Here is a 27,388-nt window from a genome sequence, read left to right on the forward strand (position 1 = left end):
CCTGAAATTTAACTTGTAGGTAGAATCGGTGGTGAGCAAGGCAAATTAGAAAGGGATGACATAGGATCGGAAGGTGTAGAGTCTCTATGGGTTGAGTTAAGAAATGGCAAGGGTAAAAGGACCCTAATGGCAGTTATGCACAGTCCTCTGAACAGCAGCCAGGATGTGGATAACAAATTACAGCAGGAGATAGAAAAGGCGTGTCAGAAGGGCAATGTAATGATAATCGTTGGGGGTTTTAACATGAAAGTGGATTGGGAAAACCAGGCCAGTCCTGGACTTCAAGAGAGAGAATTTGCAGAATGTATAAGGGATGCCTTTTAGAAAGCTTGTTGTTGAACCCACTAGAGGATCGGCTGTGCTGGATTGGATGTTGTGCAATGATCTGGAGGTGATAAGAGGCTTAAAGTTAAGGAACCCTTACGGAAAAGTGATCACAATATGACCAAGTTCACTTTGAAGTTTGAAAAGGAGAAAATAAATTCCGATGTGTCAGTATTTCAGTGGAATAAAGGAAATTACAATGGCATGAGAAGGGAACTGGCTAAGGTTGACTGGAAAGAGACACTAGCAGGAGGGACAGTAGAGCAGCAATGGCTGGAGTTTCTGTGAAAAATGAGGGAAGTGCAAGATAGATATATTCCAAATAAGAAGAAATTTTCAAACGGAAGGAGGACACAATCGTGGCTGACAAGTGAAGTCAGAGGCAAAATAAAAGCAGAAGAGAAAGCATACAAGGAAGCCAAAGCCAGTGGGAAGATGGAAGATTGAGAAGCTTATAAAATCTTGCAGAAGGAAAGTAAGAAGGTTATTAGGAAGGAAAAGATGAATTTTGAAATGTAGCTGGCGACTAATATCAAAGACAACAAAAGTTTTTTAAATATATAAAGGGTAAAAGAGGGTAGATATACAACCATCAGAAAATGATGCTGGGAATATTGTAATGAGAGATGCAGAGATGGCAGAGGAACTGAATATGTATTTTGCATCCGTCTTCACAGTGAAAGACATCTGCAGTATACCGAACATTCAAGAGTGTCAGGGAAGTGAAGTATGTGAAAATTACGACTGAGAAGGTGCTCAAGAAGCTTAATGGACTGAGGGTGGATAAATCTCCTGGACCTGATGGAATCTACCCTCAAGTTCTGAAGGAAGTAGCTGGAGAGATTGCTGAAGCATTAACAATGATCTTTCAAGAATTGATAGATTCTGGCATTGTACTAGCTGACTGGAAAATTGCAAATGTTACTCTGTTATTTAAGAAGGATGGGAGGCAGCAGAAAGGAAACTATAGAGCTGTTAAGCTGATATCTGTGGTTGGGAAGTTGTTGGAATTGATTGTTAGGGATGAGATTATGGAGTACCTGGAGGCACATGACAAGATTGGCCAAAGCCAGCATGGTTTCCTGAAAGGAAAATCCTGCCTGACTAACCTACTGCAATTTTTTTGAGGAAATTACAAGCAGGGTAGACAAAAGAGATGCAGTAGATATGCTTTACTTGGATTTTCAGAAGGCCTTTGATAAGCACATGAGGCTGATTAGCAAGATCCTATGGGATTACAGGGGAGTTACTAGAATGGATCAAGCACTGGGTGATCGGTAGAAAATAGAGAGTGGGAATAAAAGGATCCTATTCTGGCTGGCTGCCGATTACCAGTGGAGTTCCACAGTGGTTGGTGTTGGAACCGTTGCTTTTTATGTTAGAAGGAAGGACAGGGATGGAAAGATCTCCAGAGGTGATGAATTTAGTCAAGAGGAAAAAGAGCAAGTATGTAAAGCTTTGGAAGTTAGGATCAAACGGAGTACACGGGAAATATAAGGAAGCCAGGAAAGAACTAAAGAGGGAATTAGAAAAGCCAAGAGGGGCCATGAAAAGTCCTTGGCAAGTAGGAATAAGGTGCATCTCATGGCATTCTATACATACATCAAGCACTAGAAGATAACTAGGGAGAAGGTAGAACCACTCCAGAATAAGGGGGGAGAACTTACCTGGATGTTGAGAATGTGAGTGAGGTACCTAATGAGTACTTAACTTCAGTAATTACCAAGGAAAAGGCCATGGTGGACCAGGAGATCAGTGCTGAATGTCTAAATATGTTAGGGTATTTAGTGGTCAAGGAGAAGGAGGGATTGGGCCTCCTAATGAGTATTAAGGTGAATAAGTCCCCAGGGCCTGATAGGATTTACTCCTGGTTATTGAAGGAGGCAAGAGACAAGATTGCTGGGGCCTTGACCAGTATCTTCATGACCTCTCTAGGACATGTTTGTAAGATCCTGGAGGACTGGTGAGTGGCTAATGTTATCCCACTAACTAAGAACGGAACAAGGGACAATCTTGGGAACTGCAGACTTATGAATCTCATGTCAGTTGTAGGAAAATCGTTGGAGAAAATTCTGGGGGATAGGATATATGAATGTTTGGAAATTGTTGATCTAATTAGGAAGAGCCAGCATGGTATTGTGTGTGGCATGGAACATACAAAATCTATAGCACATTACAAGCCCTTTGGCCCACAATGTTGTGCTGATCATGTAACCTACTCTAGAAGCTGCCTAGAATTTCCCTATTGCATAGCCCTTTATTTTTCTGAGCTCCATGTATCTATCTAAGAGACTGTTTGACAAACTTACTGGAGTTCTTTGAAGACATAATGAGTGCAGTGGATAGAAGGGAACAGGTGGATGTCGTATACTTGGATTTCCAGGTGTTTAATAAGGTGCCGCACAAGAGACTTAGAAATAAGACACAGATGCATGGAGTCAGAGGAAGTGTATTGGCATGGATAGTGGATTGGTTAACCAATAGAAGGCAGAGAGTTGGTATAAATGGGTGTTTCTCCGGTTGGAAGTCAGTGGTGAGTGGGGTGCCGCAGGGGTTGGTGCTGGGCCCGCAGCTGTTCACCATTTACGTTGATGATTTGGAAGAGGGGACTGAGTGTAGCACAGCAAAATTTGCTGATGACACTAAACTGAGTGAAAAGCAAATTGTACAGAGGATGTAGAGAGTCTACAGAAGGATATAGCTGGGTTAAGTGAGTGGGCCAAGATTTGGCAGATGGGAATACAATGTTGGTAAGTGTGCAATCATCCACTTTGGAAGAAATAATAGAGGAGCAAATTATTAGTTAAATGGTGAGAGATTGCAGCATGCTGATGTGCAGAGGGACTTGGGAGTGCTTGTTCATGAATTGCAAAAAGTTGGCTTGCAGGTACAACAGGCTATTAAGAAGGCAAACGGAATGTTGGCCTTCATTGCTAGAGGGATTGAATTCAAGAGCAGGGAGGTCATGTTGTAACTATACAGGGTACAGGTGAGGCTGTACCTGGAGTACTGTGTGCAGTTCTGGTCTCCATACTTGAGGAAGGATATACTGGCTTTGGAGGCAGTGCAGAGGATGTTCACCAGGTTGGTTCCAGGGATGAAGGGGTTAACTCATGAGGAACGATTGAGTTGCCTGGGACTATACTCTCTGGAGTTCAAAGAATGAGAGAGGATCTGACAGAAACATACAAAATTTTGAAAGGGATAGCTAAGATAGAAGCAGGAAATTTGTTTCCTTTGGTAGGTGAGACTGGAACAGGGGACATTGCCTCAAGCTTCAGGGGAGAAGATTAGGATGGAGAGGAGGAGAAATTGTTTTTCCCAGAGAGTGGTGAATCTGTGGAATTCTGTGCCCAGGGAAGCAGTTGAGGCTTCCTTATTAAATATTCTTAAGAAACAGTTAGATAGGTTTTTACACAGTAAGGAAATTAAGGGTTATGGGGAAAAGGCAGGTAGATGGAACTGAGTTTACGGACAGATCAGCCATGATCTTATTGAATGGCGGGGCAGGCTGAATGGGCCGGATGGCCTACTCCTGCTCCTATTTCTTATGTTCTTATGTTAAAAGACCTATTTTATCTGCTTCTACCACCTTCCCTGGCAGGGAATTCCACAAACCTGCTACTCTCTGTGTGGAAAACTTCCCTCTGAAATCTCCCTTGTACCTACTTCCAAGCACCTTAAAACTATGCCCCCTCATATTAGCCATTTCAGTGCTGGGAAATGCCTCTGACTATTCACAGAATCAATGCCTCTCATCATCTTATGCACCTCTATCAGGTCAGCTCTCATCCTCCATCACTCCAAGGAGGAAAGGCCAAGTTCACTCAACCTTTTCTCATAAGGCATGATCTCCAACCCAGGCAACATCCTTGTAAATCTCTTCTGCATTCTCTCTATAGCATCCACATCCTTCCTGTAGTGAGGTGACCAGAACTGACCACAGTTCTCCATGGGGTCTAACTAAGGTCTTATACCTCACAGTTCTTGAACTTAATCCCACGGTTGATGAACACCAGCACTTCATACACCTTCTTAATAACACTGTCTACCTGCGCAGCAGCTTTGAATGTCTTATGGACATGGACCCCAAGATCTCTCTGATCCTTCATACTGCCAAGAGTCTTACCACTAATGTTATATTCTGGCTTCAAAGTTGACCTATCGAAAAGAACCAATGCACTTGTCTGGGATGAGCTCCATCTGCCTTTTCTCAGCCCAGTTCTGCATCCTATCGATGTCCCGCTATAACCTCTAACAATCCTCCAGACTATCCACAACACCCCCGAGTTTTGTATCAACCGCAAACTTACTAACCTTCCCTTCTACTTCTTCATCCAGGTCATTTATAAAAATCATAAACAGGAGGGTTCCCAGAACAGATCCCTGTGGAACACCATCCTCCATGCAGAATATGACCCATCCACAACCACCCTTTGTCTTCTGTGGGCAAGCCAATTCTGGATCCAAAAAAGCAAGGTCCCCTTGGATCCCATGCCTCATTATTTTCTGAATGAGCCTCACATGGGGAACAATATCATGGGGTTGGCTGTGTCTTACCAACTTGATTGTGCTTTTAGACAAGGTTATGAGGCAGATTGATGATGGTTGGCAGTGAATGTTGCCGACATAGATTTTAGTAAGATGTTTGAGAAAGAACTTCAAAGGCCGCTAATCCAGAAGATTAAGATGCATGGGGTCTGTGACAAATTGCCTGTTTGGATTCAGAACTGGTTTGCACATAAAAAACAGAGGGTAGGCTTTAAAGAGGCTTATGCAAGTTGGAGGTCTGTAATTAGTAGTGTTCTGCAGGAATCTTTGCTGGGATCTCAGCTGTTGGTGATGTATATGAATGACCTAGATGAAAATATAGATGGTTGGGTTAGTGAGACACTGCACCCTGGCTGGACAAATGCAAGGAGACAGTACATTGTTAAAGACAGGATCCATAACAGTGTTACTGAGCAGAGAGTTCTTGGGATTCAAGTTCATAGCTCCTTGCAAGTGGCCACACAGGTCAAAAACATTTTAAGACCATAAGGTATAAGATCAGAACTAGGCCTTTTGACCCATTGAGTCTGCTGCGCTATTTCATCATGACTAATCCAACTTTCCTCAAGCCACAATCTACAGGCTTCTCCCCGTATCCTTCATGCCCTGGCCAATCAAGAATCTATCATTCTCTGGATTTAATCTGCATAAAGGCTTGGCATCCACCACTCTCTGGCTAAAGAAATTCCTCCTTATCTCCAGCTGCAGGGTCTGTTCCAGTACTATGTTCTATGAAACTTTTTATTCATTTCAATGCACTTCAATCACATATCTAATCAATCATCTATCATGCAATAAGCAGATTTGGAAAATTGGTATTGCCAACAACGGATTTCCAGAATTTGGAGCATATGAGTAGAATCAGATGTTGTAGGATCTCAAGGGTATACTCCAGATTTGAATTCATACGTAGATTTAAAATCAATGGATTAATAGGTTGTGGAGCGTGGGAGGCAGGCCAAAGCTGGGTTTCTCTCCTCCCCCATTTGGGTGTGTCTGTGACTTCATCTGTTGAAGTTCTGCTAAATGATCTCAGTATTGTGAAAAGGAAGAGAACAGTGCCTGAGTGAGATTACCACTGAACAGTTACAGTTCAACACTTTTGAGAACACAATGCAACTGGGATACAGCTACCTTATGCTTGGTATGTTAAGTGAAATTGATCTCAGAAAGATTACTCTGTAACAGTGTTTTACCATTTTTAGACATGTAAAGTTAGTACTTTTTTCTGTATGAATGAATATTTTCTTGTTTGACCTTTCTCTCGCTGTCACTCTCATAAGAATACAATTCCCCTTGCCTCATCTGTTTAAGAAATCATTTCTTCCTTTTCTCTTAAAATATATTAGATAATTAGACTTTGACATGGCTCTGCAATCTTTGGTGTGAATGTTTATGTCCTTACTCTTTGCTTCTTTCAGGCTTTTTTTTCTCTCTTCATTCCTTCATGCTCCCTTTTATTTTTTTTTATTCTTTATATTTTTTATATTTTTTCTCCAGCACCTCACACTAAGATCACAGCATTTCTGCATACTCCATTTTCCGCAGTTTTTATTTAATATGTGAATGTTTCCACCAGCGGTCTGAACTGTGGACTGAAAATAGCAACCTTTTCATATACACCATGGTGAAAGTGACTGGGAGGCAATAAATGCTGATCTGAGTAATCTCCGAGTAGTCTACAGTTCTCAGGCAGCTGCTGTACACAGGCCACCTTAAGCAGTTCTCCCTCTCATTTTGATTGTATCTTATTGTAAATCATTCACAAAGTGGTCAATTTGAACTGTAAAATCTCATTTATGAATAAAAGACATTTTTAGACTGAATTGAAAGTTTAAAAAACTATTTGATCCTACTTTGTCATTGGAATAAATTGAATTTACATGACATGTATATTGTCTGGGCAATGTGCTGGTGTAAATGCTTAGAAATTATTTGTTAATTATCAGTGGGTTGTCTCCTCTTGAGCATTGCATGCTGAATGGAGACCTGACGGAAGTGATGCACCATCAATAACTCACTCTGAGACGTAAAGGCGAGATATCGGCTTTTATTGACTGGAAGAAGGAACAAGCAGTGAGTGACCACCATACTACATCCTGGAGACAGAGAGGCCGGGCTCAGACCTCCATCACCTTTATACCGGGGTCTGTGGGAGGAGCCACAGGAGCAGTCATCAGGGGGTGTGTCCAGACAGGTATATGTAGTTCACCACAGGAAGTTTATCATGTTATGAGAGGCATACATAGAACAAAGTCTTTTTCCTGGGTGTAGATGTCAAATACCAAAGGGCATAGCTTTATGATGATAGGGAAAACTTTAAAAGTGATTGCGGGGCAAGTTTTTTTAACAAACAGTAGTGAGTACCTCGAAAGTGCTGCCAGGAGAGGTGGCGAAAGCCAATACATTTAGCTGCACATGTGAACCAGAGGGATAATGATTACATGCAGACAGATGGGAGTAGATTAAATGTGCATGATGGCCAGTCAAAGCGATTTCTCTGTTCTGTCAGTAACAGCAGCACCTTCTATACCCAGAGGATGTTGAAAATGTGGTGAACCCTACATGTTTTGCTAGTTAATTGATGTAATGGCTCACTTCTGACTGCTCAGCACACCAGGCCGCTTTTGTTGAGACTCAAGGATGATTCCTTGTGTGACTGAAGGAAACACATCTTAAACACGACTGATTCCAGACCACCGGGAAATCTGTATGTTCTCTTGATAAAACTTCTCTGTGGTACTTTTACCCCAGGACCCCTTGTAAGTATTTGCATACACATGTTCATGGGCTGAGGCATTGAGTGTACAAGTTTGGATGCCATGTTGCAGTTGTACAAAACATCGATTATATTTCATTGGACTATTGTGCATATTTCTGGATGCCACATTACAGAAGGATTGTGGTAGCAATAGGGAGAATGCAGGAGAGATTTCCCAGGATATTGTCTGGCTTAGTGAGCTAGAGTTACAAGGAGAAAGTGGACAGGCTGGCTTTACTCTCATTGAAGACTGAGAGATGACCTTATAGAGATTTATAAAGTTATAAGTGATTGAGAGGATAGATATAATCTTATTTACAGGGCTATGGAGTCTTGAACAAAAGGAAATAGATTTAAGGTGAGGGAGAGGAATTTAAGAACATTTGAGGTAAATATTTTACACAGAAGATGCTGGTTATCTGAAACAATATGGTAGAAGCAGATGCAATTACAATCTTTAAGTGATGCTTGAACAGTCCCTGGATAGGAAAGACTTGGAGGAGAATAGGCTAAATACAATTAAGAGTAGATTTGGTAAAAATGGTTCAGCCTTCCCAACAATATCGACCCTACAGCTTATCTACACTAATTGCATTTGCCTGCATTTGGCCTATTCTCCTCCAAGTCTTTCCCACCCAAGGAATGTCCAAGTGTGGTCTGGATAGATTGTTTTATGGCAAAGGGATGCTTGGTAAGTGGAAGGCTTTCCAAAGTCAAATATTGAGAGTACCGAGTTTGTATGTTCCCATCAGAATAAAAGGCAGCGGTAACAGGTTTTTAAGAGATATTGAGACCCTATTTAAGAAAAAGGTGTATAGCAGATATAGGAAGACAAGAACAAATTAGGTACTTGAGGACCGTAAGAAATACAGGATAACAGTTCAGAAGGAATTTAGGAGGAGTTAAAGAGGTTGCTCGAGCAGACAGAGCGAAGGAGAACCCTGAGGGCTTCTACAGATATATTAATAGTAAAAGGAAATTGCAGAGGCCCTAGTAGAGATATTTAAAACATTGTTAGTGACAGGTAAGGTACCGCAGGATTGGAGGATTGATAATGTTGTTCCATTATTTAAGAAAGGCTCTAGAAGTAAACCAGCAAACTATATGCTGGTGAGCCGGGCATCATTAGTAGGAAAGTTACTGGAAGATATTCTAGATATGAGTATATGGATAGACAGGGATTGACTAAGGATAGTCAATATGGCTTTGAGTGTGGTAAGTCACGGCTAACCAATCTTATAGAGTTGATGAAGGCAAGGCAGTGGATCAAGTCAAGTCAAGTCACTTTTTATTGTCACTTCGACGATAACTGCTGGTACAGTACACAGTAAAAATGAGACAATGTTTTTCAGGACCATAGTGTTACATGAAACAGTACAAAAACTACACTGAACTAAGTAAAACAACACAAAAACTACACTAGACTACAGACCTACGCAGGATTGCATAAAGTGCACAAAACAGTGTAGGGATTACAATAAGTAATAGACAAGACAATAGACACAGTAGAGGGCAGTAAGTTGGTGTCAGTCCAGACCCTGGGTATTGAGGAGTCTGATGGCTTGGGGGAAGAAACTGTTGCACAGTCTGATCATGAGAGCCCAAATGCTTTGGTGCCTTTTCACAGATGGCAGGAGGGAGAAGAGTTTATATGAGGGGTGCATGGGGTCCTTCATAATGCTGTTTGACTTGCAGATGCAGCGAGTGGTGTAAATGTCTGTAATGGCGGGAAGACAGACCCCAATGATCTTCTCAGCTGACCTCACTATCCGCTGCAGGGTCTTGTAATCTGAGATGATGCAATTTCTGAACCAGGCAGTGATGCAGCTGCTCAGGATGCTTTCAATACAACCTCTGTAAAATGTGATGAGGATGGGGGTGGGAGATGGACTTTCCTCAGCCTTCGCAGAAAGTAGAGACGCTGCTGGGCTTTCTTTGCTATGGAGCTGGTGTTGAGGGACCAGGTGAGATTCTCCGCCAGATGAACACCAAGAAATTTGGTGCTCTTAACAATTTCTACTGAGGAGCCATCGATGTTCAGTGGAGAGTGGTCGCTCCGTGCCCTCCTGAAGTCAACAACCATCTCTTTTGTTTTGTTCACATTCAGAGACAGGTTGTTGGTTCTGCACCAGTCCGTTACTTGCTGCACCTCCTCCCTGTAAGCTGACTCGTCATTCTTGCTGATGAGACCCACCACGGTCGTGTCATTGGCAAACTTGATGATGTGGTTCGAGCTGTGTGTTGCAGCACAGTCGTGGGTCAGCAGTGGACTAAGTACACAGCCTGGGGGGGGGGGGGCCCATGCTCATTGTGAAGGTGTTGGAAATGCTGCTCCCGATCCGAACTGACTGAGGTCTCCCAGTTAGGAAGTCCAGGATCCAGTTGCAGAGGAAGGTGTTCAGGCCCAGTAGGCTCAGCTTTCCAATCAGTTTCTGAGGAATGATTGTGTTGAATGCTGAACTGAAGTCTATGAACAGCATTTGAACGTATGTGTCTTTTTTGTCCAGATGGGTTAGGGCCAGATGGAGGATGATGGCAATGGCGTCATCTGTTGAGCGGTTGGGATGGTACGCAAACTGTAGGGGGTCCAGTGAGGGGGGCAGCAGGGTCTTGATGTGCCTCATGATGAGCCTCTCGAAACACTTCATGATGATGGATGTGAGTGCAATGTGGTAGTCATTGAGGCAGGACACTGAAGACTTCTTCAGCACGGGGACCATGGTGGCGGCCTTGAAGCACATTGCAACAATGGCGTTACTCAGGGAGATGTTGAAGATGTCAGTGAGAACATCTGCTAGCTGGTCTGCACATCCTCTAAGCACTCTGCCAGGAATATTGTCTGGTCTAGCAGCCTTCCATGGGTTGACCCTGCATGGGGTTCTCCTCACATCAGCCACGGTGAGACACAGCACCTGGTCATTTGGAGGAGGGGTGGACTTCCTCGCTGCCACATCATTTTCCACCTCAAAATGAGCCTAGAAGTTGTTCAGCGCATCTGGGAGGGAGGCATCACCTGCAGAATCAGGTGATGTTGGCCTGTAGTTGGTGATGTCCTGAATGCCCTTCCACATGTGCCGCGTGTCACTGCTGTCCTGGAAGTGGCTGTGGATGCATTGGGTGTATGCAGGCTTTGCCTCTCTGATGGCCTGGGACAGTTTGGCCCTCATTGTTGTCAGGGCTGCCTTGTTGCCTGCTGTGAAGGTGGAGTCACGGGTCCTCAGCAGTGCACACACCTCCGTGGCCATCCATGGCTTCTGGTTAGAGCGTGTAGTGATGGTCTTGGACACAGTGACGTCATCGATGCACTTGCCAATGTAGCTGGTCACTGATGCCATGTACTCCTCTAAGTTGGTAGAGTCGCCATCGGTTGCATCCTCCCTGAACATGTGCCAGTCAGTGTGCTCAAAGCAGTCTTGAAGAGCAGAGATGGCTCCTGCTGGCCAGGTTTTCACCTACTTCTGAACTGGTCTGGGGCGCCTGATGAGATGTTGTCTACATGGACTTTGACAAAGTCAAGAAGATAACTCACTTGGCATTCAAGATGAAGTACGAAATTGGATTGGACATTGGCTTTGTGCAAGAAGCCAGCGAGTATTTGAGGGTGGTTAGCTCTCTGACTGAAAGCTTGAGACGGGGTGCTTCAAGGATCGGTGCTGGTTCCATTGTAGCTTGTCATCTGTATCAATGATTTGGATGATAATGTGCAAACTGGATCAGCACGTTTGCAGATGACACCAAGATTGGGCTGTAGTGTACAGCAAGCAACAAAGGTTGTGGTAGGATCTGATCCAGATGGAAAAACTGGCTGATAAATGGCAGATACAATTTAATGCAGACAAATATGTGATATTCAATGTTGGGCGGACCAGCCAGCATAGGTCTTACATGGTGAGGGGTCGGGCACTGGGGATTGTGGTAGAACAGAGGGATCTGGAAATATAGTTCCATAATTCCTTAAAAGTGGTGTCATAGGTAGTTAGAGTCATAAAGAAAACATTTCACAGATTGGCCTTCATAAATTAATGTAATAAGTACAAGTGTTAGTATGTTGAGTTCAAATTCTATAAATCATTGGCGAGACCTAATTTGGAATATTGTGTGCAGTTTAACTCACCTACCTACAGGAAATGTGTAAATAAGATTGAAAGAGTGCGCAGGAAATTTACAGCAGTGCTGCTGGGTGTCAAGGACCTGAGTTGTAGGGAAAGGTTTGACCCTAAAGAAGATAGTGCCAGTGGACAACGTGATCAAGAGCAGCATCCTTCAGATGATTCACAAAACTACTTCTATCACTTCTTTTACATTCTCTTTCTCTGTCAACCATGGTTCTGCTACTGTTGGAGCCTGAGATCAACACTTAGGTGGTGTGCTTTTGGGCCATTTGATCAATTCACTGTCTCTGGGGGTATTGTCGAGCAAAGCATGTGTTCTTGAGGCCAAGAAGCCTCACTTGATATTTTTGTTGCTGATTGTGCGATTTGTGTGTTTCTTTTGTGCATGTGGGAGGTTTGATGTTTATTCCTTGAATGAGTTCCTTAATAGTATAATAATGTCTTACATAATTTCAACATAACATCCCAACACTTTGTTTCATGGCTGTTTGTGGAGAAAATGAATCTCAGGATCGTATACTGTATTTTGATAATAAATGTACTTTGAATCTTTATTCCCTAGAATATAATAGATTGAAGGAAGATTTGGTTGAGGTTAATTATGAGGTAAATGCAAGCAGGCATGCATTGAGGTTGGTTGAGTCTACAACTAGAGGTCATGGGGGCTACGATACGCACGCGACTGCACCAGCTCCGGAGCTTAGACACTCCGACTATCCGGCATATGGATAACTGGTGTGGCCCCTTTAAAAGATTCAGGCCCGTCCTGATGATTAGTGACCATGTTTTGGCACCAGGATTTTAATATTTAGAAAGTATCTGAACTGAGGTTCAGTGTTCAGCCGTCAGCTCTATTTTGGATTCTCATCTAGCATCTAGTTTAGAACCCTGTCCTCATCTCAGTCTCTATATTGTGTCTGAAATCTAGTCTCAGAACTCCAGCACTTGGTTCCTTATATCCTCGCCTTGGTCTCTGGTCACAATGGGTTAAGGATGAATGTAAAATGTTTAAGGGGAACATAAAGGGGTTCTTCTTCACTCAGAGCATGGTGAGAGTATGGAACAAGCTGCTAGCAAAGTTCTGTTTGAGGGGTTCAATTTTAACATTTAAGGTAAATGTTGATAGGTACATGGATGAAAGGAGGGCTATGATCAGGGTGCATGTCAATGGGACTAGGCAGATTAATAGTTCAGTACAGACTAGGTGGGCTGAAGGGCCTGTTCCTCTGCTGTAGTGTTCTATGACTCCATGTTTAATATGCACTGCAGTGGTTTCCACTGGGACAAATGGTCACTTGAGTGAGGTAGAAACTGGACTGGCCTGGCTGTACCTTCTGACAGCACCATTTGACAGGGTCACAGGGTTCAGGAGGAGAGGGGAAGTATGGCAGAAACAAAAGTATCAAAAAGTTGATTGACTTTCTTCTTACCCACACAAACTGATGTGACTGATGTGAGTTTGTTTTTGGATCCAGAAATGTGACTGTGTGATTTCACTGCTATGAGAATATACTCCATAGAGCCAAGTTATTCCTTCCTCCTTGCAAGTGCTCCCCACACTCTCTTTGAATCTTCATTAGTCAGAGTACAAGAGATTGCAAAGTCTGATCTCCTGGGCAATTATCCCAGCAGCAGAACACATTTCACTTTGTGCTTGCAATTCCATTTGCATACCACCACCACAGAGAGCCTTTTGCAAGCAGTTGCTGGCTGGCCAAGATACAATACTGAACCGAGAGGATTTGACCTCTGACTCTATTTTTTATAACCATTTGGGACATTTCTTGGACAAACTGAATGTCAGCAGCCCATTTATGAAAACACTGGATACAAGATACACAAGAAATTCGGCAGATACTAGATCCAGATGTCAGTATTCTCTGGCAGGCACCTCCTACTTCCCTTTAACCCTCCAGTCAGCAGCAACACCACTCCAGCTCTCCTCATTCTCACTTACTCCTTAGACTCTCATTCCCTCCCACCCTAACTCATCCCTGGGCCCCAGAACTCACATGTCCAGTTCCCTATTTACAACTTCCCATCTCTACTCTTTGGTTCAGATTATGTGAAACTCAATTGTGTCAACCTACATGCCACCGACTTTCAGTGTGCTTTGTCTCATAAAATACACAAATCTATCTAATATACTGTTGCTAGTTAGACCATTGTTCAACCATTCCATCTTGGCTCACTTATTCCCTCTCTTCCTTGAGAGTTTTCCTCCTGGTCCTATTCCCACCTGATGTCTGGTCCTATCCCCAACTGTGTCTCTCTCTGTCCACCTTTCCACTCGCCTACTTGAGCTTCACAACCCTGATGCTTTTGAGACAATGTTTTGTTTCTATTGAAAGCTTGCCATTTAATCTGTTTCTGCTGTCCTTCCAAGCGATTCATTCCAAACTGAAACAGCTCCCCCATTAAAGAAATTCTCCTTACCTGTCCCAGTTATTATACTTCCATACCTACCAACCACAGGAAGGTGCCTCCCTCTATCCAGTCTGCCAAAATGTTTGTGGTTTTGAACAATTTCATTAAATCTTCCCATAATGAAATGCACAAAACAATTCACAAAATAATTCCTTATCATTTGTACCAAATCTTTGCACACTCACCAAGACCTTAGATTTGTTCATAAGAGCCAAAGCAAGTCATAGGTTGGTGACCGTGTTGATGTAGAATAGCCTCCTGACTTGTGACATAAAATTGTGCTTAAGAGCTACCCTTATCCAGATGTTCAGTCACTGCGGAGAGTCTGGATCACAGCGATAAGATGGGTAGTCATTGCTTTCTCCGACAGGCTGCTGAGAGGCCATTTTAACACAATCACATCTCTGTGGAGCAATCCTTGATGGATGGAGTAAAGCACATTAGATATGTTTTCAGAACAAATTCGTAAGCCAGCAATGTTAAGGAAAGGTAACATCCACCATTCTTCTATTCTTAATCTCATTCCTGCTCATCCCCAATGTGAAATTGAGAAGTTACTCACATCTCAATAATGTTAATCATATCTTATTGATGTAGTTCACTAAAGGAATAATATCAAAGTTAGCCTGCATCAGATGAATAATGGGAAAAATTAAAGTTTTACGTTACTGGAATTCAGCTTTAATGTTCATGTTTAGAAAGAAGTTGTGATAAGATCTGCAGCCAAGTGACACTGGTGAAACCCTGATTGAAGGCTCCAGTTTAATCCCACATCCCAATTATGTGCTGGTTGGTAAATTAACGGGCCACTGTAAATTAGTCTTAGTGTGTGGGTGAATGGTAGAAACAGGGAAGTTGATGGCCTATAGGGAGGATTCAAGCAAAGGGAATACTATAAGATTAGTATAAATGTGTAGTTGCTGGTGCAGACTCTGGTATTTTGGAATGGCATCTGTCTCAAATTTATGTATAACTGTATTTGTAACACAATGGTTCAGTGCTCAGGCACTTAACGTGCTGTAAGATTCTCAGGAAAGAAGCTGTGAAAGCACCAACACATGGAGTAGCTTCACATTCTGAAGCTCAGTTCATGGACTGTACTGCCTCCAGGTGGACATTGCTCCTCCTGGTCCAACAAAAACAGGCAGTCAGAACTTTGAGAGAACATATTTGTAATTCTCATCTCCTGGGTTCTCCTCTACCCTGTCAAGATGGTGCCAGCACATAATGCTTCCTCAGGTGACATCTTCAGTTAGTCCACAAAACTATCTATTTCACTTCTTTTACATCTTTTATTTTAGTTGTGTTTCTGGTAATATTAGAGCTGGCAATTTACAGTTTGTAGATCGATTGAGAGATCTCTGATGTCTCCGAGAAAATTCCAGGAGGCAAACAGTCTCAAAGTGAAAAAGCTTAGAGATGGGGAGTGAACCTATGATTGACCCCATTACTTGCTGATTAAAGCTTCAAGAACATTGAGGCGAATGCGTTGGCAAGCAAGTATTCAGCATCAACTACCCATCGCTCGCTCGTTAATGCTGGATAAGTGTCTGTGTGTGACACACCTCTTGCTCACTGCTCCCAAAGGAAAGCCTCTATGTTCCAGTGATGCCTCTCTCTCCCTTGAAACTGTTGAAGGACGTTACCAAAATTCTGCAATTTATGGTTGGACTGTGAACTGTAGTTCAAAATGGACTCTTTCGGTTATATGCTTTTTATTATCTTCCGTGTTTTTATACATACTGACTTGTTGCCGTTTGACATGATTTGTTTCCTTTGTGTGAGGGAGGGTTGGGGTTTGAGGTTTGATGTTGTCATTTGCATGATTTATTTTCAGCATGGGGGGGTGGGTGATGTTCTTGTTGCTATTGTGTGATTTATATTTTTTGTGGGGTTGATGTTTTTCTTCAAATGACTTCCATAGTTTTCTTTGTTTCATGGCTATTTGGAAAAGATGTTTCTTAGAGTTGCGTACTGCATACATACTTTGATAATAAATGAACTTTTGAATCTTTGCCATTGAACGTTTTAATTCCATTCCTCTATGTGTGTTCATAGCTGCAACACCCATAGACCATTTTTATTCACTTCTTTCTTCAAATTCAATCCAACTAACACACATACACTTCACCCATAGGATCACCTAACCTGGTTCCATATGCCCTTGACAACTCGCTATAATGGTTTTCATTACTGCCTTCCTTAATTATCAGGCACTATCAACTACAGCCTTTGGGTACCCAGTTATCATCCGCTGCCCTCCAGCTTCATCTTAACCTTCCCCACCCCTAACTTGGCTCCATCCACACCACTCCTTGCTTCCTTTCTCATTCCCTGCTTCCACCATCACCCACCTATCTGTGTCTCGAAACTCTACCCTGGTCTCTCCCATTCCTTCATCTGAGTTCTCACCTTTCCTTGGTCCACCAAAAACCACTGGCCCATGTCTCACCTTTCTCCCTCTCTTTTTTGTACTGGCCATTTCTTCTTTCAGACCTGATTCAGACTCCTAATCCAAAACATTGCCAGTTCCTTTCTGCACACTGATTCTGCTTGACACATTGAATGTTGCTTCAGGTTCCAGGATCTCCCTCTGTGTTTCTCTTGTTTTTCTCTGTTCTTCATCAAGTTCATTTCGGAGAAGGACTTCTGAGAATCGGAGCAAGAGTGAGGCGGAAGCCATTTTGAATTTTACCGGTTTTCATCGGAGTTGAGAGAGGCGGGACTGCGCAGGCGTGTGACGTCGGGCAGTGAAGTGCGGGAGATTTAAAAGGTCAGAAAATCCTGATTCGGGTTTATTTCGGAGAAGGACTTCTGAGAATCGGAGCAAGAGTGAGGCGGAAGCCATTTTGAATTTTACCGGTTTTCATCGGAGTTGAGAGAGGCGGGACTGCGCAGGCGTGTGACGTCGGGCAGTGAAGTGCGGGAGATTTAAAAGGTCAGAAAATCCTGATTCGGGTTTATTTCGGAGAAGGACTTCTGAGAATCGGAGCAAGAGTGAGGCGGAAGCCATTTTGAATTTTACCGGTTTTCATCGGAGTTGAGAGAGGCGGGACTGCGCAGGCGTGTGACGTCGGGCAGTGAAGTGCGGGAGATTTAAAAGGTCAGAAAATCCTGATTCGGGTTTATTTCGGAGAAGGACTTCTGAGAATCGGAGCAAGAGTGAGGCGGAAGCCATTTTGAATTTTACCGGTTTTCATCGGAGTTGAGAGAGGCGGGACTGCGCAGGCGTGTGACGTCGGGCAGTGAAGTGCGGGAGATTTAAAAGGTCAGAAAATCCTGATTCGGGTTTATTTCGGAGAAGGACTTCTGAGAATCGGAGCAAGAGTGAGGCGGAAGCCATTTTGAATTTTACCGGTTTTCATCGGAGTTGAGAGAGGCGGGACTGCGCAGGCGTGTGACGTCGGGCAGTGAAGTGCGGGAGATTTAAAAGGTCAGAAAATCCTGATTCGGGTTTATTTCGGAGAAGGACTTCTGAGCATCGGAGCAAGAGTGAGGCGGAAGCCATTTTGAATTTTACCGGTTTTCATCGGAGTTGAGAGAGGCGGGACTGCGCAGGCGTGTGACGTCGGGCAGTGAAGTGCGGGAGATTTAAAAGGTCAGAAAATCCTGATTCGGGTTTATTTCGGAGAAGGACTTCTGAGAATCGGAGCAAGAGTGAGGCGGAAGCCATTTTGAATTTTACCGGTTTTCATCGGAGTTGAGAGAGGCGGGACTGCGCAGGCGTGTGACGTCGGGCAGTGAAGTGCGGGAGATTTAAAAGGTCAGAAAATCCTGATTCGGGTTTATTTCGGAGAAGGACTTCTGAGCATCGGAGCAAGAGTGAGGCGGAAGCCATTTTGAATTTTACCGGTTTTCATCGGAGTTGAGAGAGGCGGGACTGCGCAGGCGTGTGACGTCGGGCAGTGAAGTGCGGGAGATTTAAAAGGTCAGAAAATCCTGATTCGGGTTTATTTCGGAGAAGGACTTCTGAGAATCGGAGCAAGAGTGAGGCGGAAGCCATTTTGAATTTTACCGGTTTTCATCGGAGTTGAGAGAGGCGGGACTGCGCAGGCGTGTGACGTCGGGCAGTGAAGTGCGGGAGATTTAAAAGGTCAGAAAATCCTGATTCGGGTTTATTTCGGAGAAGGACTTCTGAGAATCGGAGCAAGAGTGAGGCGGAAGCCATTTTGAATTTTACCGGTTTTCATCGGAGTTGAGAGAGGCGGGACTGCGCAGGCGTGTGACGTCGGGCAGTGAAGTGCGGGAGATTTAAAAGGAACACAGCCCGATACAGCGGGCAGCGGAGTGAGCCGGGAGTCGAGTCTTAAGGGCTTTGGCTCAACGGGCTTCGACGGAACCGGGCGAGGTGAGGAAGACCGGAGCTGCAGAGCTCTCACAGCTAGTTGCTTGGTAAGTATTGGTAAGTAGTCCTGCTTCCTTTTACATTTATAACTTTAAAAGTATTGTTAAATAGTGTGATAGTTAGCTGTATTGGGGCAAAGGGTTCTTGCATAACTAATACTAGTACATTAAATTAACTATATAGCATGGAGCAGGTGATGTGTTACTGCTGCGAGATGTGGGAACCGGTAGACCCCATTGAGGGACACGGCGACTACATTTGCAGCAAGTGATTGTTGCTCGAGGAACTCCAGCTTCATATTGATGAGCTGCAGTCCGAGCTTCAGACACTGCGACACATCAGGGAGGGGGAGAGTTACCTGGACTCTGTGTACCAGGAGATAGCCACACCTAATAGATTAACTAATGTAGATTGCAGTCAAGCACAGGATGGTGTGGCTATGAGTGAGGCAAGTAGGGGAATCCAGGAGGTAGGGCTGGAGGAGATGCAGGCCTTGCTCTTGTCCAACAGATTCGAGGCTTTAACTCCCTGTGAGGGCAGGAGCGGGGACTGTGGGGAGTTTGAGCAACCTGCCCATAGCACCGTGGAGTGGGGGGCCATTCCAGAGGGGGGAGTCAATAGAAATGTTGTAGTAATAGGGGACAGTATCGTCAGGGGGATAGATAGGGTTCTCTGCAACCGAGAGCGAGAGTCCCGAAGGCTATGTTGCCTGCCTGGTGCCAGGGTTAAGGACATCTCTTCTGGGCTGGAGAGAAACTTGCAGTGGGAGGGGGAGGATCCAGTTGTCTTAGTACACGTCGGTACTAATGACATAGATAGGACAAGGAAGAAGGTTCTGTTACAGGAATATGAGCAGCTAGGGGTCAAATTAAAAAACAGAACCTCAAGGGTAATAATCTCTGGATTATTACCTGAGCCACGAGCAAATTTGGCTAGGTTAAATAAAATTAGGGAGTTAAACGCGTGGCTCAAAGACTGGTGTGGGAGAAGTGGGTTTTGCTTCTTGGGACACTGGCGCCAGTACTGGGACAGGAGAGAACTGTTCCAGAGGGACGGGCTTCACCTGAACCGGACTGGGGTTAGTGTCCTGGCGAATCATATAACTAGGGCTGCAGAGAGGTCTTTAAACTAACTAGTTGGGGGGAGGATTCTAGAGAGCAAATAATTAAAAAGACAATGGAGAAGGTAATGGATGTAGGTAAAAGTGGAGGAATAAAAAGACAGAGTGTGTCAGGAGGGGAAAGAATGTACGGAGATAAGCGTAAAGTTGTACAAAAGGAAAAGGTAGGAAATAAGTGTCAAACATATTTGAAAGTCCTTTATTTGAATGCACGTAGTATTAGGAATAAAATTGATGAGTTGACGGTACAAATAATTACGTATTGTTATGATATTGTGGCAATTACGGAAACATGGCTGCAGGGTGACCAGGACTGGGAATTAAACATACTAGGGTATTCGACAATTAGGAGAGACAGGCAAGAAGGAAAAGGAGGTGGGGTGGCTATGTTAATAAAGCAAGAAATCACTGCAATAAAGCGAAATGATATTGGCTCAAAGGATCAGGATAACGAAACAATTTGGGTAGAAATAAGAAATAGTAAAGGGAAAAAAGCAGTGGTGGGAGTAGTCTATAGGCCTCCAAACAGCTGTAACTCAGTTGGTCGGAGCATAAATCAGGAAATAGTTGGGGCTTGTAATAAGGGAACAGCTATAATTATGGGGGATTTTAACTTTCATATTGACTGGACTAATCAAGTCGGACACGGCAGCCTTGAAGAAGAGTTTATTGAGTATATTCGGGATGGGTTCCTTGAACAATACGTTACTGAGCCGACAAGGGGGCAAGCAGTCTTAGATCTGGTCCTGTGTAATGAGACAGGACTAATAAAAAATGTCCTAGTAAAGGATCCCCTTGGAATGAGTGACCATAACATGATCGAATTCCATATTCAATTAGAGGATGAGAGGGTTGGATCTCAAACAAGCGTACTGAGCTTAAATAAAGGAGACTATGATGGTATGAGAGTGGAATTGCTTAAGATGGATTGGGAAAATAGATTAAAGGGTAGATCGGTACTTGATCAGTGGTGTATATTTAAAGAGTTATTTTACAACTATCAAGAAAAATATATTCCACTGAAGAAAAAAGGGTGTAAAAGAAAAAATAGTTATCCGTGGCTAAGTAAAGAAATAAAGCAAAGTATACGACTAAAAAGAAAGTTATATAAGGTAGCTAAATCTAGTGGGAAGATTGAAGATCGAGAAGCTTTTAAAGATCAGCAGCAAATAACAAAAAGATTGATTAAGAAGGGGAAGATAAATTATGAAAGTAAATTGGCGAAAAACATAAAAGCAGATAGTAAGAGTTTTTATAGTTACATAAAAAGAAAAAGGGTGGCTAAAGTAAATGTTGATCCCCTAGAAGATGAGACCAGGAAATTAATGGTAGGGGACATGGAGATGGCGGAAACGCTGAACAAATATTTTGTATCAGTTTTTACAGTAGAGGACACTCAAAATATCCCAACACTGGATAAACAGGGGGCTCTAGGGGGAGAGAAGCTAACTACGATTCAAATCACCAAGGAAATGGTACTTGATAAATTAATGGGACTGAAGGTGGATAAATCCCCTGGACCGGATGGCTTGCATCCTAGGGTCTTAAGGGAAGTGGCAGTCGGAATTGTGGATGCATTAGTGATAATTTTTCAAAACTCGCTGGGCTCGGCAATGGTCCTGGCAGATTGGAAAAATGCTAATGTAACTCCTTTATTTAAAAAGGGCAATAGACAGAAGGCTGGGAATTATAGGCCAGTTAGCCTAACATCTGTGGTTGGCAAAATGTTGGAATCGATAATTAAGGAAACAGTAACAGGGCATTTGAATAAATATAGCTTAATAGGACAAAGTCAGCATGGCTTTACAAAAGGGAAGTCATGTTTGACAAATTTGTTGGAGTTCTTTGAGGACATAACATATAGGGTAGATAAAGGGGAACCAGTGGATGTGGTGTATTTGGACTTCCAAAAGGCATTTGACAAGGTGCCACACCAAAGATTATTACTTAAAGTAAAAAATCATGGGATTGGGGATAATATTCTGGCATGGGTGGAGGATTGGCTTTCTAACAGAAAACAGAGAGTTGGGATAAATGGTTTATTCTCAGACTGGCAGTTGGTGACTAGTGGTGTTCCGCAGGGGTCGGTGTTGGGACCCCAACTCTTTACAATCTATATTAATGATTTGGAGAAAGGGACTAAGTGCGACGTATCGAAGTTTGCTGATGACACAAAGATGGGAGGGAGTGTAATGAGTGCGGAGGACATTGAAACCCTGCAGGGGGACATAGATAGGCTGAGTGATTGGGCAGACATTTGGCAGATGAAATATAATACTGACAAGTGTGAGGTCTTGCACTTTGGCAGGAAAAATAATAGAGCAAGTTATTATCTAAATGGAGAGAAACTGGAAAGTGCTTCTGTGCAAAGGGATCTGGGGGTCCTGGTGCAGGAAACACAAAAAGTTAGTGTGCAAGTGCAGCAGGTGGTCAAGAAGGCCAATGGAATGCTGGCTTTTATTGCTAGGGGGATGGAGTATAAGAACAGGGAGGTCTTACTGCAGTTGTACCGGGTATTGGTGAGACCACACCTGGAGTACTGCGTGCAGTTCTGGTGTCCATATTTAAGAAAGGACATACTGGCTCTAGAGGCAGTGCAGAGAAGGTTCACTAGGTTAATTCCGGGGATGGGTGGGTTGATGTATGATGAGAGGTTGAGTAGATTGGGACTCTACTCATTGGAGTTCCGAAGAATGAGAGGCGATCTTATTGAAACATATAAGATTGTGAAGGGGCTTGATCGGGTGGATTTGGGGAGAATGTTCCCAATGATGGGTGAAACTAGGACTAGGGGGCATAATCTTAAAATAAGGGGATGCTGTTCCAGGACTGAGATGCAGAGAAATTTCTTCACTCAAAGGGTAGTGGGGCTGTGGAATTTACTGCCCCAGAGAGCTGTGGAAGCTACTACACTCAATAAATTCAAAACGGAGATAGACATTTTCCTGGATAAAAATGGCATTAGGGGATACGGTGAGTGAGCAGGTAAGTGGACATGAGGCTAGGTTTAGATCAGCCATGTGATCTCCTGGACCAGTTTTCGATAGCCCGGATGGGTCGGAGAGGAATTTTCCTGATTTTTTCTCCTCAATTGGCAACTCGTTTTTTTTTCCCCCGGGTGATCACATGGGTTTGGGTGGGATGAATAATAAAATAAAATGGGCAGCATGGTGCCCTGTTGGTTGGCACTGTTGCCTTGTGGGATTCGGTGAAAACTAGGGTTAAGATTGGATCAGCCATGATCTTGTTGAATGGCGGAGCAGGCTTGAAGGGCCGATTGGCCTACTCCTGCTCCTATCTCTTATGTTCTTATGTTTATGTTCTTGTGTTCATGGCAGATCATCTTCATATTGTTCATGTGCTATGTTCTATATTAATTTTCATGTGCCTGAATTCATCATTCCAAGTTCATCGTCATCTGTGAGAAAAAATTACTTTTCAGCTCTCTTAGGTCAGCTCTTATTCTAATATTGTTGACCTAAAGTTCAAAGACTCCACAGCCAGGCAAAATATTTGCCCTCCTTCCAGCTTATCGAACAGGCAAGGAAATTTCCTTTTTCAATGAGCCTACGACTCATTCTGCAACTTTCTCAAGAAAATAACATACAGTTTCAGTTCCTCGTCCCCCTGTGGCTACTCCCCTCTGTCACCACTTTGAATTTTCTTGGAAGGGAAATGACCTGAGGGTAAGCTGCAGTGACCAGATCTCTGGCATTAATTCTGGCTCTGTGGTTCAGAAGGGAAGGAGGAGAAGAGGATAGTGTTGGTGATAAGGAATTCAATAGTTAGCTGAACAGACAGGAAATTCTGTGGACATAAAAGAGACTCTCAAATGGAATGGTGCCTCCCAGGTAACATATTAGATCATTGACATCTTAGATCGATGGTCGTTCACATCCTAGATTGAGTCCATAGTATTCTTAAGGGGGAAAGAGAGCAGCTAGAAGGCATAGTATATTGGAAGCACCGCTATAGCTAGAAAAAAAGGTAAGTTTCTGAAGAGCAAATATAGGAAACTAGGTAGAAAGCTGTCAAATGCCCCTCATATGTTAAGCCCTTCATTCCCAAATCATCCTCGTGAACATCCTCTGGACACTCTCTAATGACAACAGAATGATCCTTTTCTGGTTGGCTGCCAGTAACTAGTGGTGTTCCACAGGTATCGGTGTTGGGACCACTGCTTTTTATGCTGTATATCAATGATTTAGATGATTGAGTAGGTGGCTTTGTTGCCAATTTTGCTGATGATATGAAGATTGGTGGAGTAGAAGGTAGTGTTGAGGAAACAGCAATGCTGAAGACGTCATGGTTCCAGTTGGCTATTCCCCTTTAACGCTCCTTTCTCCCTGATTATGCCCTAAATTCAGTCATTAGATTTCCAATTGCTACTAGTTTACTTAATTACAGTACACCTGGTTCTCATCAGAGACTGTGAAATAAGTACGATGGTGTCACTATCACAGGTTGCCAGTTTGTTGGTCTATTCTCATGTGATACTTCGTTCCCTTGTCCAATTAGAAATGTTAATTCTAAATTCAGCTCCAGTTTCAAGATAATCCCTGTAAATCCCGTCTCCTTGTCAAGATTCCTCCAGTTTGCTGTTCTATGTTCACGCCTACGCCAGCATCCCCAACTCAGTGGAAGTGCCGGTGTCTTGCACTTGGGTTCTCCTCAGTCGCCCCATGCAACAGAAGAAGGTCTTCAGTTCAGCCAGATTAGGGAAATGGGCAAGGGAGTGGCAAATGAAATACAGTTTTAGAAAATGCATGGTCATGAACTTTGGTAGTAGAAATAAATGTGCAGACTATTTTCTAAATGGGGAGAAAGACAAAAATCTGAGATGCAAAAGGACTTGAGAGTCTTTTTGCAGAACACCCTGAAATTTAACTTGTAGGTAGAATCGGTGGTGAGCAAGGCAAATTAGAAAGGGATGACATAGGATCGGAAGGTGTAGAGTCTCTATGGGTTGAGTTAAGAAATGGCAAGGGTAAAAGGACCCTAATGGCAGTTATGCACAGTCCTCTGAACAGCAGCCAGGATGTGGATAACAAATTACAGCAGGAGATAGAAAAGGCGTGTCAGAAGGGCAATGTAATGATAATCGTTGGGGGTTTTAACATGAAAGTGGATTGGGAAAACCAGGCCAGTCCTGGACTTCAAGAGAGAGAATTTGCAGAATGTATAAGGGATGCCTTTTAGAAAGCTTGTTGTTGAACCCACTAGAGGATCGGCTGTGCTGGATTGGATGTTGTGCAATGATCTGGAGGTGATAAGAGGCTTAAAGTTAAGGAACCCTTACGGAAAAGTGATCACAATATGACCAAGTTCACTTTGAAGTTTGAAAAGGAGAAAATAAATTCTGATGTGTCAGTATTTCAGTGGAATAAAGGAAATTACAATGGCATGAGAAGGGAACTGGCTAAGGTTGACTGGAAAGAGACACTAGCAGGAGGGACAGTAGAGCAGCAATGGCTGGAGTTTCTGTGAAAAATGAGGGAAGTGCAAGATAGATATATTCCAAATAAGAAGAAATTTTCAAACGGAAGGAGGACACAATCGTGGCTGACAAGTGAAGTCAGAGGCAAAATAAAAGCAGAAGAGAAAGCATACAAGGAAGCCAAAGCCAGTGGGAAGATGGAAGATTGAGAAGCTTATAAAATCTTGCAGAAGGAAAGTAAGAAGGTTATTAGGAAGGAAAAGATGAATTTTGAAATGTAGCTGGCGACTAATATCAAAGACAACAAAAGTTTTTTAAATATATAAAGGGTAAAAGAGGGTAGATATACAACCATCAGAAAATGATGCTGGGAATATTGTAATGAGAGATGCAGAGATGGCAGAGGAACTGAATATGTATTTTGCATCCGTCTTCACAGTGAAAGACATCTGCAGTATACCGAACATTCAAGAGTGTCAGGGAAGTGAAGTATGTGAAAATTACGACTGAGAAGGTGCTCAAGAAGCTTAATGGACTGAGGGTGGATAAATCTCCTGGACCTGATGGAATCTACCCTCAAGTTCTGAAGGAAGTAGCTGGAGAGATTGCTGAAGCATTAACAATGATCTTTCAAGAATTGATAGATTCTGGCATTGTACTAGCTGACTGGAAAATTGCAAATGTTACTCTGTTATTTAAGAAGGATGGGAGGCAGCAGAAAGGAAACTATAGAGCTGTTAAGCTGATATCTGTGGTTGGGAAGTTGTTGGAATTGATTGTTAGGGATGAGATTATGGAGTACCTGGAGGCACATGACAAGATTGGCCAAAGCCAGCATGGTTTCCTGAAAGGAAAATCCTGCCTGACTAACCTACTGCAATTTTTTTGAGGAAATTACAAGCAGGGTAGACAAAAGAGATGCAGTAGATATGCTTTACTTGGATTTTCAGAAGGCCTTTGATAAGCACATGAGGCTGATTAGCAAGATCCTATGGGATTACAGGGGAGTTACTAGAATGGATCAAGCACTGGGTGATCGGTAGAAAATAGAGAGTGGGAATAAAAGGATCTTATTCTGGCTGGCTGCCGATTACCAGTGGAGTTCCACAGTGGTTGGTGTTGGAACCGTTGCTTTTTATGATGCATGTCAATAGTTTGGAATATGGATTAATGGGTTAGAAACACAGAAAACCAACAGCACAATACAGGGCTTTCAGCCACAAAGTTGTGCCGAACATGTCCCTACTTTAGAATTTACTAGACTTATCCAGAGCCCTCTATATTTCTAAGCTCCATGTACCTATCCAAAAGTCTCTTAATGACCCTATCATATCCACCTCCACCACTGTTGCAGGCAGCCCACTCCCCACTCTCTGCGTAAAAAAATCTTACCCCTGACATCTCCTCTGTACCTACTCCTCAGCACCTTAAACCTGTGTCCTCTTGTGGCAACCATTTCAGCCCTGGGAAAAAGCCTCTGACTCTCCACACAATCAATGCCTCTCATCATCTTATACACCTCTATCAGGTCACCTCTCATTCTTTGTCGCTCCAAGAAGAAAAGACCGAGATCATTCAACCTGCTTTCATAAGGCATGCTCCCCAATCCAGGCAACATCCTTGTAAATCTCCACTGCACCCTTTCTATGGCTTTCACATCCTTCCTGTGGTGAAGCGACCAGAACTGAGCACAGTACTCCAAGTGGGGTCTGAACAGGGTCCTATATAACTGCAACATTACCTCTTGGCTCCTAAATTCAATTCCACGATTAATGAAGGCCAATACACCATACGCCTTCTTAACCACAGGGTCAAACTGCGCAGCTGCTTTGTGCGTCCTATGGACTCGGACCCTAAGATCCCTCTGATCCTCCACACTGCCAAGAGTCTTACCATTAATACTACATTCTGTCATCATATTTGACCTACCAAAATGAACCACTTCACACTTTTCTGGGTTGAACTCCATCTGCTACTTTGCCCCGTTTTGCATCTTATCAATGTCACACTGTAACCTCTGACAGCCCTCCACACTATCCACAACACCTCCAACTTTTGTTTCATCAGCAAACTTACTAACCCATCCCTCCACTTCCTTATCCAGGTCATTTATAAAAATCATGAAGAATAAGGGTCCCCGAACAGATCCCTGAGGCACACAACTGATCACCAACCTCCATGCAGAATATGACCCATCTACAACCACTCTTTGCCTTCTGTGGGAAAGCCAGTTCTGGACCCACAAATCAATGTCCCCTTGGATCCCATGCCTCCTTTCTTTCTCAATAAGCCTTGCATGGGGTACCTTATC

General features: G+C 43.3%; 2 protein-coding genes across 2 annotated transcripts in view; one reads left to right on the forward strand and one right to left on the reverse strand.

Annotated features, from left to right (window-relative positions):
• Nucleotides 1-27,388, reverse strand: part of LOC140739661 (uncharacterized) — a 329,689-nt gene that overhangs the window by 235,201 nt on the left and 67,100 nt on the right. The gene's annotated exons all lie outside the window — the stretch shown is intronic.
• Nucleotides 5,895-27,388, forward strand: part of LOC140740138 (uncharacterized) — a 60,862-nt gene continuing 39,368 nt past the window's right edge. Inside the window, exon 1 of the mRNA XM_073069074.1 lies at nucleotides 5,895-6,019. Coding sequence (XP_072925175.1) covers nucleotides 5,989-6,019 — 31 coding nt within the window. The 5' untranslated portion in view covers nucleotides 5,895-5,988. The remainder of the gene's footprint in view (nucleotides 6,020-27,388) is intronic.

Source organism: Hemitrygon akajei, chromosome 16 (genome assembly GCF_048418815.1).
Source record: "Hemitrygon akajei chromosome 16, sHemAka1.3, whole genome shotgun sequence".
In the NCBI taxonomy this organism is placed as follows: Eukaryota; Metazoa; Chordata; class Chondrichthyes; order Myliobatiformes; family Dasyatidae; genus Hemitrygon; species Hemitrygon akajei.